The following is a 16397-nucleotide window of genomic DNA, read 5'->3' as shown; positions in this document are numbered from 1 at the left end:
CGGGGCTGGGGTCGCTGGGCTCTGGGAGGGAAGCGCCGGGCCTGACTCTGCAGCTTGTACCGGGGTAAAAGGTGCAGCGCTTGTGAAGGAGCTCCGGGCTGTGACCCCTCGTCTGTTTTGCTGTTTTAAACAGCACGGGGACGGAGAGCTCGCAGGAGGGAGAGCAGAAAGAAACAAACAGGTGGATCCACAAAATGAGAGATTTTTCTCAGATACTCTTCTAAGTCTTCCTGTAATATGACTATTTCTAGTAAAACCCAGTCACCCCCCCTTCCCAAATATTTAACTGTTCTATTTTTATAAAGGTGAATTGTGCGTTTGCTCTTCAGGGTCAGCCCTTGGGTCTCTCCGAGCACTGACTTTAGAGGGATTGGGTTATGGAGGATGCAACACAGCCGCTACTTCACCCCCAGTGATGGGGAGAGCTTTGGATCTGTGCTCCCAGGCCAACGGCTGTTCCTGCAGGGTTCACAGCCCCTAGTTTAGCAGCCGTTTATAACCTCCCTCCTCTTCCCCTAGAGGAGGTGGTAGGCTCTTTTATATTTAGTGCTGATAAGTACATGCAAATTCTGATTAGAAAGCGGTATGAATATGCTAACAGTATCTGACTGCCTGAGAGAGGAGAACCTCATGTAAAGAGTTGCGTTGGTGGGCTACCATTTTGTCGCTAGGGAGAGTTCAAAGCAATGCATCAGTTAGTTGTTTTTGTCTGGATTAGTTCATAAATAAATCCCCAGGACCGGTCACAAAGTCGGCATTTGCATGTGAAGAAAGAAATGTTTCTTCAGATGTATGTGAAAAGGCTTCTGCTGGTCAAATGCTTATATGACTTTTTTAGCATTTGCATTTTTTCATCAGAACGTGTACCATTTTGTAAAGGTGTTGAGGTCTTCTTTGCACTTTAGGTTTTTCTTAGCTGAGTTATCCATGTCTCCATATGCTTTAGTCAATATTCACAGATTTATAAAGCCGACAGGCTGCTTTTGAAAATAACAATTATGAAAGTATCTTACTGCACCGTTTCATACGTGTTCCACTTGTGCGGAGTTGAACATGACAATTCTGGATATGTGTATGCAGCAAAGCTACTGGCTTGAAATCTTGCTTTTGTGAAGTATTTCATTTTTTAAGAAGACTTGGAGCATTCCATTGCTTTTTGAAGGACTGGTTGGTATCTAACCTGTTCTTGAGCTTGTGCCCAGGCTTCGAGTACAGGTCATTGATTTTTGAAACCAGAAGTCTTGAGCTTGAGTTTTACAACTTTCTTCCAATATATGTATATTGCCTAAATTATTATTATGTATTTTCCTTTTACAGAGGTTTTTAAGAAGAATCTGATGGTGAGAATAGGTTAAGAAGACTCAGGATGACGACAACAGTAGCGACAGATTATGACAATATTGAAATCCAACAGCAGTACAGCGATGTCAACAACCGCTGGGATGTCGATGACTGGGACAATGAAAATAGTTCTGCTCGACTGTTTGAACGATCCCGCATCAAGGCCCTAGCTGGTAAGCACTGATCACATGAGCAAAACTCTGATGCTGTGTGTATGTGATAGTACGGGATACTGTCTGTCTTCAGTGCCTGCACCTTGTCTGTAAACTAGAGCTGAAATTTTCCTGAGGTCGAGTGCAGTTTGACCCAACAATTTTTGAGATTGTTTCGTCCATGGGCATCAGTGGGACATGATGGTCTCATGTTGAGATGAGGATATGAGGATGCGCTCATATCTGACATTTTGCAAACACTTGGCTGTTCAGATTTACTATGAAGACTTCTTTGGTGTAAGCACAGGAGAGCAGAGATTTCATCCATGTATTTTTTTTTTCTTTTTTTAATTAGAAGGTTGCACTGACTGTTTCTCACTTCAGTCTCATCAGATATTAACCATTTTGGCAAATTGTTCTGATTGGGTTTCTGTGATTGGCAATGATGTTGGTTTCCAGATTTGAAAAAAATCAGAAGGATAACAAAATTCTGCTTCAAAAGATCTTCATTTGGAAGTGTTCAAAACATCTCACCTGTCCTGAAATGGAGGAATGTGGTAGATGGAGATGTCATTTAGTAAACAATGCTAAAACTGTAATTTTTTCTGAAGAAGCAGAGCTTCTGAAATACATGCTGTCTTCTGCTGAATTACACTGTCATCAGCAGGGAAATGAAATTTGATTGGGTCTTTTTTTTGTTGTTTTTTAAAACATTTGATTATTGCATATTAAAGGCTGTACATTAACCAAATTTGTTTATGCAACAAGGAGATTATGTCATGTCCTCTCAGCTCTGAGGCATTGCCCTGCAAAGCGATTTTTATGCGTTCTGTAAATGATTTCCTGACTTTTATGGTAGCATGCCCACATTCCTGACCTCTGAATAAAATGCCTCAGTAGCGTGGGACATACTGTAAGCATGGAAAACAGCTCAAAATATGCTGAGCTTTCTGCTAGTGAAATTTTAGTTACAAGGACAGTTTTAAACCCAGCACTCTATAACATGTTGAAGCAGGTTTATTAAATTAACCGTACTGAGACAAAGTTATCATCTGTTTCATTTGTGATTCTGATGAGACTGACTCCGGAGCACAGCGTGCCCTTTCTCCTCTTGATGCTGGTCGTGGGAGTGCATTAGATGCAGAACTCCTTTACATGTCAGGCACAGGGCAGGATCAGGTTTGGAGCTGGGCGGCAGGGAAATTAAAGTAGTTCACACAGGTGGGCAGAGAGCAGATCATATAACCCTTACTGAGGATAGTAATGGTATCAACTTAATGGAACCGCTCACGGAAAGGATGTGTGGCAAATTTTGCTGTCTTTAGAAGACTTTTAATTACAGCAGTTCTCATCACAGTGTGCATTTGAAATTACAGGTGAAATGCCTGACCTGGAATTTTACAGGTAAAATGCCTGACTAGGTGGGGTCAGAAGCAACCTGACTGATGCCTGTGGTGGTAGATTGGTGGTAGATGAGAAGAATCTTGACTTTTTTTAAATATAGTTTGATCTTGTTTGAGGAAGAAACTGTATTTTACTCCTGCCACATTGGTGGTTGTAGGTTATTTTACATTCCTTGGATGGGAAGTGCTTTCAGTACAAAACTCATTAGCAGCATTTGGGTCCCACATCCAGCCTTTACTGCAGTTGGTTGTTCCACTTACTTTTATGGCAAGCAGAGCTTCCCACCTGAGTAATGAATAATAAACACGAAACTCTTACTTCAAGGAGAAGTAACGTAAGGAAAGCGCTTGAATTATTTAGATAGCCTAAAACAAATACCAATGTCAAAGCAAATAATTTTGCTGAAGATTCTATTCAGAGGCATATTTAAACATTTTCCTGGAGTACGATGTATTTATTCTTAATAAACATTACTCATAGTTATTTTAATTTGATACATTTCATACCTGTAATTCTCTACTGTTAGTGTTGAGAATACTGTGTGCTGCCAAAACCTGGCTTAGCATACTGCAGCAGTGCTTGAAAGCATAATCATGATGCAGGGAGAGAGGAACGAAGAGAGGTTTGTATTGCAAATCAAAGATTGTAGTAAAAGGCTGAGCGATGGTACTCTTGGCACTGTTCGACGTGTATTTTCGGATATGCTGTCTGGTGGGTAACCTTCCCTTGCATCTCCCCAGAAAGGCACTTCCAGGTTTTTAACAGCTGCAGCCTGGAGCTGGGATAGCAATAATCTCTGTCATTGTACTCTTTAAATTGAGACAGGCTCTTTCTGGAAAGGTGTATTCCAATTCAGCTGCTTGTCACAGGATCAGACACGATAATCACTGTGTGAAAGCCTGTGGCTGGTAGTGCACACAAAGCCACACTGGGTGATACCAGGAGGCTCTTCTGGGCTCTAAAACCCATAAATTTGGCTGTCTATTGCACCATCGCTTTCTCCTGGGTGAATTTTACCACTCTCTGAAGCAGAAGTAGTCATGCACCACCTGCAGGGCCCAGATTTACTGAATAACACTCCAGTCTGACTTAGATGGGCGCTGGCTCGTTGCAGGCACGAGCGTCTTCCCACGTCTTCAAGGCTGGCCACCTTCTGACAAACAGCATTTTTCTTTCCACAGGTCCTAGGTTAGTTGTATCTAAGGGCTGTCTGTGGTTGTCCAGCTCTTTCAGTATGTCTGCCTTTCATTGGAGTGACAAGATAAATCAAAAGACTATCAACGTCTTGCAGTTTATGAAATGCACATGTATCATTATCTCCTTGTCCTAGTACAGAAGGTTTCAAAATGAACAGACCAGGCACTGCTTCTTTATTCCCCATCTATAAGATGCAAGCTGTTGTGTTCAAAGGTAGAACAGCCATCGGCATTTTACACTGCCTGCCTAATGGTTGGTATGCTCAATGTGGATCTTTCTGTTGGTGCAAGCATCTTCTGTCCACATTCTTCAACAAGTGGTGAAATGCCTCTTCTGTGAAGCTTCCATCTTGTATTGATTCTAGTTTACTGTAATTCAAATGAAGCTTATTTCCTTTAAGGTAAGGAAAGGTAGAGAGTGAGTAGGCGAGAGAGTGAGTAGGCGAGAAGTGAGTTCTGTAGCCAGAGTCTGATACTCTGTTCTAGAAAGAACCGTAATGGCCCCATGTTCCATCAGGATGTTGAAATATTTAAAGAGCAAAGCAGGAGACGGTCAGAATCATCTGTGATCAGAACAGACAATGTATTGGAGAAAAGCTCAGTTAAAGCAGGTATGATATAATAACAGTAGAAAAGCACAATAGTCAGCACAGCAGCTGATAACCGGTATTATTAAAGTGGTCTGTATACTGTGAAAACCAGAATGTGAAGGATTGTTTTAAAACAAATAAATAATCTGGGAACTCAGCTTTCAATCAGAATCCAGATTTGAAGGGATATGCAACCAGATTGGTTGCCATTCATGTTGAACTAACTCACTCTGCAACTGATATGAGAAGAAGGTAACTGATCTCTACTTCGTAAAGTAAGATATCCCACTGGAGGAAATCATCTTTCACCTGTCCTTGTTCTCTGTGGTTCTTTGGAAGGTCTTGCTGGAAGACCAGGTAATTCTACCTGGTCTGTAGAAGCCAGAAAGATATCATGTTTGTGCAAAATTCTTCATTCACAAATCCTCAGGTGTTGGATTTCGTCTGTCAAGGACCATTAGCTAACAAGATTTGCTGTGCGGCGCCTTGGCACATAGAGCTCTTATGAAAGCCTTGAGAAACAGTTCAGTTGTTCAGCAGAATTTGTCACACTCAGTCTGGGACTGCGACATTCAGTTGTACCATGCTCGCTGTCTCAGATGCTGTTTTCAGGTAGTATGAGAATTGTCACCTCCAAAACTTTCCATTTCTTCAGTTAGCTAACTCGATATCAAAAAATGCATGGCTAAAGTTTCTTGCTTTTCTGTTCACTTGTATTTTGCCCTTTTGTCCTCTGTGTTCACCTGAGTGACCAGAAGGTCTGTGACTCAGCTGTCTGGTGTATGAATTAAAAAGAGTTTCAAAGTTTACGAAATAACAGGCATATCTTAGCTCAGGGCAGATGAAGCTATGCATTCCTTCTTCAGCTCCACCTAAGCGACTGTGCGTAGGTCAGGACACTTGCTAGTGTTGCACGTCACTGTTCATGAACCTTACAGGGGAATACAGGTAAGGAGACTGCATTCGTCGTGCAGCTTTCCTTAGTTGTCCCTATTGCACAAAGAGAAACTAGGCCTGTAATTCACGCCAGTAACTTAAATTCTCCCAGGAGCAAATGGGGAAAATAATTGAAATTGTTACTGAAGTTACACTGTTGAAAAGTTTATCTTTTTAATATAGTGGAATACCCGTTTCTTAAGGATAAAAAGGAGAGAAAACTTGCAATGGGAAAATGCTGGGTTAGCCCTTTTGGCCCTGATATTTGAGCCATTCCCCCCACAGCTCCAGTGCAAAAAGTCAGCAGAACAACCCCCCAAAAAAGCAAAAAGAAAAATCCCGCTTGTAGCACTCTTCAGGTATCGTGCGCCTGCTTGTCCCTGCTGTCTAGCATATCTCCCTTAGCAAAGCTTCTACTGCTTCACTCTGAGTATACACTAAAGATAGAAAAAATCTGCACGGCCAGAATGAAGTTTTTAGGTCTCAAGTCAATAAAAAAGGACAAAATACAATTATTTGGTTTATTCTTGGCTTTGAAAAAGCATACTGAGAATAATCTCTTGCAGTACGTTTCATGAATATCCAGTACCTGAGCTATCTGGGACTTCAAAATCAGTGCACTAATTTTAATAACAGCAAGTGGTTAAGGAAAGAGGACTCGGCAGTATATTGATGCTTGTAAATCAAGTTTGAAGGGCATGTGAAGGATTCATTTGACACTAAACAGAAGTAAAAACCTCACAGCAGTGAAACTGCAGATGCATCTTCTCAGCACTGGCGTGGCAGTGCTGGTTATTAGTCCATGTTTTTGTGTAGCAGCCAAAGGTGTAATGCAGACTTACCCAGGTGAGCATGAAAGGGCTTATTTTGCTCAGATAAAAGCTGATCGAATTATTTCAACAAAAGCTTTTCCAAATATCGACCTCACCCAATGCTTTCCTTCTGAATTTTACTTCTGGAACAATTTCTCAGCTGTAGTTTCTAAGCTGCAGTACTTTACCAGAATCTGTGGGAGGCTGGTGTTAAAAACAGGAGTATCATTTTGTGTTCTGTGTCATGCAGGCATCAAGGGAGAGAGCACGGCAGCGGAGAAGCTGCTGTACTTACGCATGTCACCTGCAGTGCTGGCTGCGACTACTGGTGAACAGTGTGCTCTTATCCTAAAGCAAGGAAAAGCTTAGCCCATCTGTCACTGCTGATTTGTGTGTTCACTTTTAAAGTTGCTGGTGGAGAACTGTTTCTGAAGCAAATAGCAAAAACCAGACAGTAAATAATATTTTGTTCTTAGCGTTTTTATTTTTAAAGATGATCAGTAGACTGACCCATAAAGAAGTGTCACTGTATGTCTACGGTACACAAAATAACTTTCAAGTAAACGTGAACAACTTGTACTCAATGATGTCCCGTCAAAAATGTAATTTGGTACAGAGGTTGGTTGTATCTCATTGCTATAGTAACACAATTTTTGGTATCAGTTATGCATAGTTTGGGGGTTTGCTCTCTCTGTTTAGAATCAAACAAGTAGTGTGCAAACTACGTGGAGGTGTAAGTCAGATTCTTTGTAGTCTGATTAGATAGCAGATCCATGGTCCAATGGAGCTTCCTGAGTATAGAGCCAAGCTTCTGGGGAAAGAAAAAAAGTACTGCTGAATGTAACTGGGGGGTTTTCTGGAATCATGCATGCTTGTCTGCTTCATGGATAGTATTTGTGATTACTTAGCAACAGTGTGATGCGTGAAAGTGATTGCGTCCTGGTGAATAACTGTAATCTGGCACACGTTGCTCAGGCAGGGCAAGCGGAGCTGGGAAAATAGGCTTTTTGCTTCTTTAGGGAGGGAGCAGATAGGAGCAGTTGCTGGTAGCCCCACTCTGGAAAGTCTGACAGCTGCGGTCATTTTACGTCTCTGATAAAATTCTTTCAAGACTAAGCAATATTGAGTTGGACATGTACACGGGAGAGCCCAGCATCTTGCCAGCAATTGAGCCTGTATTGATCAATCTTTAGATCTTTGAATTCCTGTGCATTAAGCTCCTGGACTGGAATGCAGGTACCATATCTGCTTCTCATAGTTTCTTGTGGAGAACTCCAGACATACGCAAGTCCTTATTCACAAAGGGCTGACTCTATGCTTGGACAGCAATTCAGTAATTTAGCAAAATAAGGTACAAGAGAATTCTGTTCTGTAGTTAAGAAGTGATGAAATATAAAAAGCCATCTGTACCTAGAGGAAGAAGATGGAAAACTAACATACGTATGCTGACTCTGTGTGCATGTGTGCATATGTGTATCTGCTTGCAGGATATTACCAATGAAATGCCCATGAGGGTAATCCTGAAAGCAGGTAAAGCTGCTTTATCATACCTGGGTATTAGACACATTGGCACTGCACTAACTTTCACAGTGTGCTTCCTTACTTGCACAGATTTTAGGTGACAATTATACCTGAATGCCCAGACTGGCACAGCACAGCTCTCTGCTGTCCATTTTAGTTTTCATCGTCCATTCATCACCATGGCAACGGGAAAGTGTAAAAGCACTGGGGGACGTGCTTTTGGCTGCCCGCAACACCGAGACGAGTGAGATGCAGCGTTCTGCATCAGCTGAAGCAGGGACAGGCAAGCCCAGCAGGGAGAGGCAGGGCAGGATTTGTGAAGGGGAGTAAAACACTCGGGCTGCACCAGCTGCTCAAGGAAAGGAAAAATACTCACTGTGAGATACCCTCCATGTAGTTAGTGGGAGCTAAGCCAGGCACAATAGTAGAGCTGGGATAAAATCATGCTGAAGTTGATGATTTAGGAGGAGACCTACTGGCCAGGTTGTCAGCTGGTATAAATTGGCATTCTCCGTTGGCTTCTGTGAGACTACGCCAAGAATCTGGACCATGAGGCTTCTGTGAGACTGTGCTGGAAACCACAGCTGGGAATCTGACCCATAGTGGCCCATCACGGGAAACCTGAAGACTGAAGAGACTATAACGTTCTTTGCTGTTGGAATCAATGTTTTGGGGATATTTAATACGGAGAAACCATAGGATAACTGTTAATGACCCTTCATTGAAATAATGAGATTGGTTTTAGGTATTTTGCTGAGTCATCTTAATGGAAAGGATTTCCTGTTTATAGAAACTATGTGCCAATAATGGCAATTAACTTTTTAAAAAATTTATTACTTTTATCAGGGGTGAGGTTGGCTGTGGATGCATTTCAAAACCTAGTCATGAGCCTACAATTTAAAAGGAGTCTTTCCACAAAAAATGCGTATGCAGAAGAGAATGTTCTCGTCTCATGTCTTTAGCATCTAACTAGCAGTGTTTCTGTATTTATTTTATTTATTCAGCCAAATCTGCAATGTGCCTTGCATTTTTTTCCTTCTATTTGTTGCTTGGATACTGCATGAAAGCACTCCCTGAAGTATAAATAATGTCTAGCAGAGCATACTGCAAAGCGAAATTCAATATGGGATTAAAAACTGTTTACTAATTTCTGTTAACCTTGGAGCTCTTCTAATGGGGAAAGATTAGTGATTAAATCATTCTCTCAGATCAGAGCCTTGATTCTTATCTTGAGGTAATATCCTGGAGAGAGATATAAACCCAAATTGCCTTGAGACGAATTGCCTTGATGGGGAAGAGGCAAAAAGAACAGGAACAGGGATGAGGACCAGACAAGTAGAGAGGATGATGAAAATCCACTTCCAAGTTCCACTTTTTTAGTTTCTAGCATTCTTCCTAGCAGTTTTGAACTCTTCTAGTGAGCAATGCAAACACTTTTTTTTTTGCCAACTGCTTTGTATGTGCATGTGGTATGATGATTTTTTGAAGTTTTGCTTCCTTTAGATGTTATTAAGCCTTTAAGGCGGATGGGTGTCAAACGTGGACAGTATTTGTACATATTAGTATTCTATACATTATATAAAAATGAAATATGGTTTGCTCTGGAATAATAACTTCACGAGTTTGCGACAGTTAGTACTTGTCCATTGATCACTAAGCTTTTTTGCAGAGATAGGCAATTCCCAGATGGGGAAATTTAGTGGGTGAGATTTGATGAAAGAAGGTTTTCGAAAATAAACAAAGAGATGTCTCTTTTATGTTGGCTTTAATAATGAGGCTTTCAGCTCATGTTTCTGCATCTAGTATGTTTGGGTTTTTTTTAAAAAACAACTTCCAACATTTTTTTTTCCAACATTTTCCTTCTCTGTCATTTTGAATGAACTACAGGATCAGCACAAGCCTGTACTACCTCGGCTTTTCTGGAACTTTGTTGCTTAGGTATAAAAGGATCCGAAATTCTGTAGAGAGCCCAGTTAACTTCAGAGTTTTCTAATTTAGGGGCTCGAGCTCCTCCGGTTATGGCACTGGCAACACGGAGAGGTACTTTTTTATTCTTCTCCCTTAAACTGACCACATGCGAATGTGGCTGGTCACAGTTGGGATGTATTTGCGAACACTAATACAGTTTATATGCTTTCTGTTCTATCTTTGTGAAGCAAGGGAAATAGCAGAAATAAATACTCTGGCTTATGGAGATTTGTGAAGATCAGTGTGTTCTGCTTGTTGTTTTCACCCAATTTCCATTTTGCTCAGGAGTAGCAGGAGATGGAATTTTCATGCCCGAGTGATTATGGTGTAGCAACAGTGCATCTTCTGTGTTCATGGTCAAACTGGAAAAAAACCCAAAACAGCGCAGAAGGAAGAAAAGAAAAAAGGAGGAGGGTGGGAATATCTGTCTCCTACATACAAACATAGATGCAATTCAGATAGAGGAGGAAAGGAGGGAGGGAGGGGCAATGAAAATAATTTCAGCTTCTAAAACAGCACATTAAAACCCATAAAAAAGAATTTTCTGGATGAAAATCAAGAAGTGTTTTCATGCCAAAATGTCACAGAAAGCGAGTATGTTAAGCGCTTTCCTGTGCACCATGCTTATTTTAATAGATGAATAACCCTTAAAAAGTCTAAGTCAGGGAGCAGCAAACCAAGTGCATTTTGTGGGCCATAAACAAAACCTGTGAATGTAGTTGTTACAGTTTTTCAGGGATGGCTTCCCTGCTTTGATGAGTTCACGGAGTACGGGAAGCGGTACAGTTCAGAAGAACCCATTTGGACTGGAATGCAAACCAACACAAACCGTGATTTCTTCCAAGCACGAGTGGCTCATGTAGCTCTTCTCTGCGGGCTCTCCTGGCAAGTGTTCCGCTATTGCAGTTACCAAGGGCATGCTGTTACAAAAGTCATGTCAACTTTCCTGTTAATCTAGGACTTGTGTAAACTGAAACCCGAAACCGGGTGGAACTGACCCAGTTTCAGTAATAAATTGATATTCTGGCCTGATTTGTGAAAAGATTCCCAAAGGTTTCATGCTGCTTTGGTCTCGGACACCACAACCTGCAGGTTCATCTTGAGCCCAAAGCTGGTTTGTGCCTGGGACTCGGCGTGGAGCTGCTGGAAGGTCAGCCTGGACATGGCAAAAGGAAAACACGTGAACAGACACTTCTGTAATAAAAATCCTTGTCTCTTGCTTTTTAATCTGCCCCTTTACCTTACGTTTTGATTGTGTTGGCTCCCCCAAGCCCACATGATTCACAGAGAATATACCTGGAACGGACTTGGAGTACCAAATGCCTTGGTGTTTGCCATTGACCTAAAATCCCCTTTAAACAGAAAAATTGAAATACTTTCTGAAATAGAGATGTTACTTAAGAGAAGATCTCTTGTTTTGTTTGTATTTATTTCACCTTCTCCCGAGACATTTGCTAAGTATTGCAGGAAATGGCGGGTTTATGAGATGAATGGTTCTGTTCCCGCTAATACCTGCAGAAGAGGTAATTAAGTTGGCACGCTACCTTCTGCTTAGTGTGTGGGCTGCTTCTCTCTGTGTTCCAGCATTTTAGATATAAACTAGAGGGAAATCAGCTGACTCTTCAGGATCAATGTTATGCAAATTGTCAAATACAATAAAAATAACTATTTCCTATTACATTCTAGAACAATCCACAGCAAAAACCATCTTTCCTTACTCTGTTGCCTGTATAGGGAGAGATTCTGTTTTTACTGTGTGGACGGGGGGTATCAGCAGAGAAATCAAGAAAGGCAAACATGATTGCGAGTTTCAGTTCTTAACTGTGGCGCTGAGGGGAAGTGCGAGAACTTAACCCTCTTTCAGGTGAAGAGCAAATGTTATTGTGATTTCTGTGGCATTTTAGATTAATAAATCATCCTTTTTATCTTGTAATTTTTTTCTAGTTAGTCACCAGCTAGAGAATTTGCAAGAGCAAATAAGAGTAACGAGGAAAGACAAGGGTGATGATTAACCAGATTCGTAATTATTGTAAGCTCTGGCGTGCATTCTGCTTCCCATTAGAAAGATAATTGTCTTTTGCGGAGTTGTAAAATCGCATCTTTCTTTCAGAACACAATAGTACAAGGCATGCATTTGTTTTATGGTACCCAGGGAACATTTTCTGCATTGCTTTCTTGGTTTTTCACGTATGCATTAAGTGAATGTATTTTGAGGGTGGGCCTGTTTTGAACATTGTGTTCACCACATGTACTATCTTCCTTGTTGACCCAGGGAAGTCAGCCAATATTGGTTGACTTTATTGGTGGAAGATAATGTAGACGGATGGATGGATGAGGTTGTCAGGGAATTTCTAGCTATTCCAGTTCTAGTGAGGCTGTGTGAGTAATATTAGCACTGCACGCTTACCAGTTATTTTCTGCAAAAGTTATGGACTGGATCCTTGGCCGGGAATTTCTCATAGGGTCTTTTGTCTATACTTTTTTGAGATTATACTAAGATTTTTCTTGAGGGATTTCTTTTGGCTGAGAACAGTGGTAGTTTTGTTCAATCTTAGAAACATTGATGATTAGGGATTTGGATGGTGATTTTGCTAGAACTAACATTAGTTTTTTCCTTTGTGATAGGAGCCCATTCACTTCAGCAGCAATCTTCAGAACCATGTAAAGACAGATCCCGGGACAGATCCTTTTCTGTTCTGGGGTAAGCACCTGCCTCCAGATGTTACTTCTACATTCATAATATTACTGTAATCAACCTCTTGTTCTCCTTGAGGCTTTGCAAAGCTCTAATCATGTCAACTAAGTCACACTTTGCATTATGGTTAAGTGGATAATAATTTGCATTTTTATTTAATAACTCTTAACAAGTACACAAATAGTGCAAGCCATCGGTACCAGTCAAGTACTATGGGAGAGGTACAATTCAAAGAATGCAAGCAAAAATTATTTCACAGCTATGGGAGAAAACTGAGAACAAAATATAGAGGGGAGGGGGGGAACCAACAAAACCCTCCTCCCTGATATACTAAACTTAATATGTGATTTGGCCCTTATTTTTCTCCAACAGTGTAATCAGTGATGAATTACACCATGGACAATTTCAAGCTGTGTTGATTGGATGAGTTACACTTGGACCAGTGCTAAAAGTTATCTTATGGCCTTTAAAGCATTAGTTCACCTCCATAACATGTTATCTAATTAGTAATGTCAAGGGCTTAGTCAATTAAAGAGAAACAGAGAAAATTAGTAGAAACCAGGTATTAAAAAAAGGGCTTTGCATGTGAGAACCTTGTGATCAATTTGATGCATTGCTACATGGCGGCAGTAAACAGGCCTCGGGTTTACTAATTTGGAGTCAACAGCAAATGAATGTATTAGGATTGATGTGACTCAAAATGGGAACTGGCAGGATGCCCATTTTTAAGAAGTCTTGCTACATACGGTGTAGAGTTTCACAAATACATACGGATCCCCATTTTGCTTTGCTCTTTCTACTGAATTACCACCAACCTGTGAAGTGGAGCCTTCAAAATGTACTCCGGGGGCCCAGCAAAGCAGCAGTAATGCTTTGGCAGGTGAGTCAGCAGCACCTGGCGATCAGGGCCATCCCCAGGAGCCGATACAAACATTAACAAAGTCTGTCACATCTGTTGCTTGGGGACCTGTTGTTCAGCCCAAACGCCAACCTGGATGGCAGATAAAATGAAGTCAGAACTTCACAGTGAGTGCTGCCGAGTTCTCCACAACGTGTTAGGGTCTTGTGTCTCTGTTTTTCAAACCTTGAACAAAATAAGCTCAGTTCAAACACAAATTCTTCCCCTTAGCTTTCCCCCTACTCACTGTGTAGCCTGCACTGCTCCTTACCTGCTGCAATTCCTTCTCTTTTTAAGGTAGTGTTTAGTGTTACTGGGCAGGCCAGAACTCGGGGGGGACAGAGAGGGCACAGGGACAAAAACCCCCAAACCCCAACTTTCTTTCAGTATTTCTTGGGAATCTTCAATTTACCAGATTCAGTTGTCCCACAGGGGACAATCTGAAGTGTAAATTCATGTATGTGGTGTTAATGTTTTATGACGGGGTGGGGAAAGCCAGTCTGTGTTTTATATGGGTCAAAGCCAAATGATTATTTTGAGGTTTTAATGTTTTGCTTTTGTAATATTTTACTTTTTAATATTTTTAATAATGGCCACGTGCATTAGTGTGTCGCCTGCCAAAGGTGTTGGGAAAGCTTTCAGCTGGGGAAAAGTTCCTGGCTCCCGCTTTATGGCCTTCATGGTGTTAAAAATGCTCCAGCTCTCCTGTCAGTCACTTGGACTTTAGTTTTACCTTCTCACATAGCAACACCTGTTTGCTCAAGGTGGGACAGTAATGAGCTGATATGCCTGCAGGTAGGGCCTGGCTGCGTGCCTGCTCTTGAGGGGAAGGGTTTCGTTTAATTATAACATAGGTCAGGCATCGCAGAGAAAAGTGGCTGTTGGTAGAAAGCTGCAGGAAAAAAACTTTGTGATGGAAATAAGCCTGTACTTGTGTGCTGGGTAAAACGTGCTCCTTGAGCTTTGGGGGAGTTTGCATTTGTATGTTAACAGCCTAGTTTACTGAGCTCTGTTCGTGTAAATTCTGGAGCCTTTTGTATTTTTGTGTTGCCCTTCTTCCCTCCCACCCCAGCCTGGAAATCCCATGGCCACAACTGCAGCGTGCGGGTCCCTGCGTGCTGGAGGGACAGCTGACTGTACAAAGATTATCAGGGGAAGGTTTAGCAGGAACAGGGGACCGCCATGCCACATCAGCGCATTGTTGTCTGGAGAGCAGCATCCTGCCTGCCGCAGTGACAAGTGCAGGTGCTTCCTCAGATCCCCCTTTCGCCTTGCAAACGCGCTTCTAGGGCACAAACCTGCAGTACCTCGGTCCCCTGTACGGTGGTGTTTAGCTGCCCCTGCGGACAACCGCTTTCTTCCCCGACACTGTAAAATCTGGCTTGGGCAGCTGAATAGTCTTTAGTGGCCAAGTGTAGGTAGTGCTGAAAAGATTGAAGGACAACTTTCAAAAACGTTTTAGGCTCTGCTTGAGGTCTGCTGTACTACCAAAAGTCTTGTGTAAATACAGCTATAGTGATATAAAAGGGTTCACTGAAATGTGCTAGTAAAAGCCCTTCTGTATCAATATAATAAGCAACTCTGGACTAGGGCTATGTTGTTTTAAGAAAAACAGTATAGTTAAGAGCCATAAATATTTTAAGTGTATTTATGACCTTGGGAGCAATGTGCCAGCCATTTTCAACAGTCCCATGTGTTTTTGGAAATCCCAGCTTCAGTTGGGAAGTGTTGACTTCCATCACTTTTCCCTAAATTAGCAGTGTTCATGGTTGGACTTACTGCACGTTTGTTTCCCGGTGTGGTGGTAATGGCTGGTTGAATTTCCACCTTACGCCTAGCAGGAGCTAGGGCTGTAGCAAGTCAGTGGGAGTGGGCTGAGCTTCTCCCACAGAAATTGTCCTCACATAAATTACTATATGACTAAAAACTTGTGAAACGACAGCATCAAAACAATGGCAACATTCTGAAACGTTTAATGAGGGGACAGAGTGGGAGGAGAAGAGAACATGGATTCCATTGGAAAGGAATTTGGAAATGCAAGAAAAGAAAAAAAAAAGAAAACATTTCTGTGAACTTTATCAGCAGTTTTAAAAATGAACAGGCAAATGCTACATACCGAGAATATGAATGTGGAATTGACCTTTTAATTTCACTTATTCATAAGTGAGGGCTAGGAGCTCGTGCCCCTGAGGGAAAACTGACATCCTCTGTCTAATACCATCTGCAGGAACTGACTTCTAGTACCTAGCGCTGCTGCTGCTGTTGTGCACGTTTATATTACAGCAGGGTATTAAGGTGCCAATCAGAGGCAAGGCATCCTTATTTACATTACAGCCTTCCTCCTCCAGTGCATAGCCCAGACAACCATTAATCTTGCAGTAATACGTAGCACGCTGATAAATGGGCAAGGAGCCACATACATAGGAGATGTCAAAATCCTCAATATCTGCAAGTAGCATAAAACGAAGCGACAGGAATTGGCTGTTTAAAGAACCTTTTCATAAAGCTTTCGTTTGTTCCCAGTGTGCTGGAGCGTACATCTTTTTGTGTCCCCTCCTCGCCTGTTGCTAAATACTGAATGAGTGCTTCTCTGTGTGTATGTGTGCGTATGTTACTTTTTCAAGTGAACGGTCTTGCAGATAAATAAAGAAAAGTGCCCTCCTTTTCATGTGATAGTAATCTGAGACTTTTCCGTTACATGAGGCTCTTAACAAAAGATTGTAATTCCACCAGCTTTGCTCAGGAAGATACCACCATCTGCTGTGGCTGTGGCGGTGTGCTGGGAGCGGAGGGCTGGGGACTCCGCTGCCACCTTGCCTCCCGGGGCCCAGGGCGGCGGCTGCACCCACCAGCGGAAGAACTTGCTGCAGCGGTGCATGAGACG

General features: G+C 41.9%; 1 protein-coding gene across 3 annotated transcripts in view; it reads left to right on the top strand.

The window, feature by feature from the left end:
* The window catches only part of SPTBN1 (spectrin, beta, non-erythrocytic 1), a 137586-nt gene that overhangs the window by 41226 nt on the left and 79963 nt on the right, over window positions 1-16397 (top strand). For 2 of the 3 annotated variants that reach the window (XM_009319604.1, XM_009319606.1), the window contains exon 2: window positions 1318-1514. In XM_009319604.1, coding sequence (XP_009317879.1) covers window positions 1367-1514 — 148 coding nt within the window. In that variant the 5' untranslated portion in view covers window positions 1318-1366. Of the gene's footprint in view, window positions 1-699; window positions 708-1317; window positions 1515-16397 lie in introns of all 3 variants that reach the window. The other variant, XM_009319605.1, reaches the window with a different exon arrangement.

Source organism: Pygoscelis adeliae, unplaced genomic scaffold (genome assembly GCF_000699105.1).
Source record: "Pygoscelis adeliae isolate BGI_AS28 unplaced genomic scaffold, ASM69910v1 Scaffold122, whole genome shotgun sequence".
Classification (NCBI taxonomy): domain Eukaryota; kingdom Metazoa; phylum Chordata; class Aves; order Sphenisciformes; family Spheniscidae; genus Pygoscelis; species Pygoscelis adeliae.
Note: the sequence above shows the minus strand (reverse complement) of the source record. Positions and strands in the feature narration are given on the sequence as shown.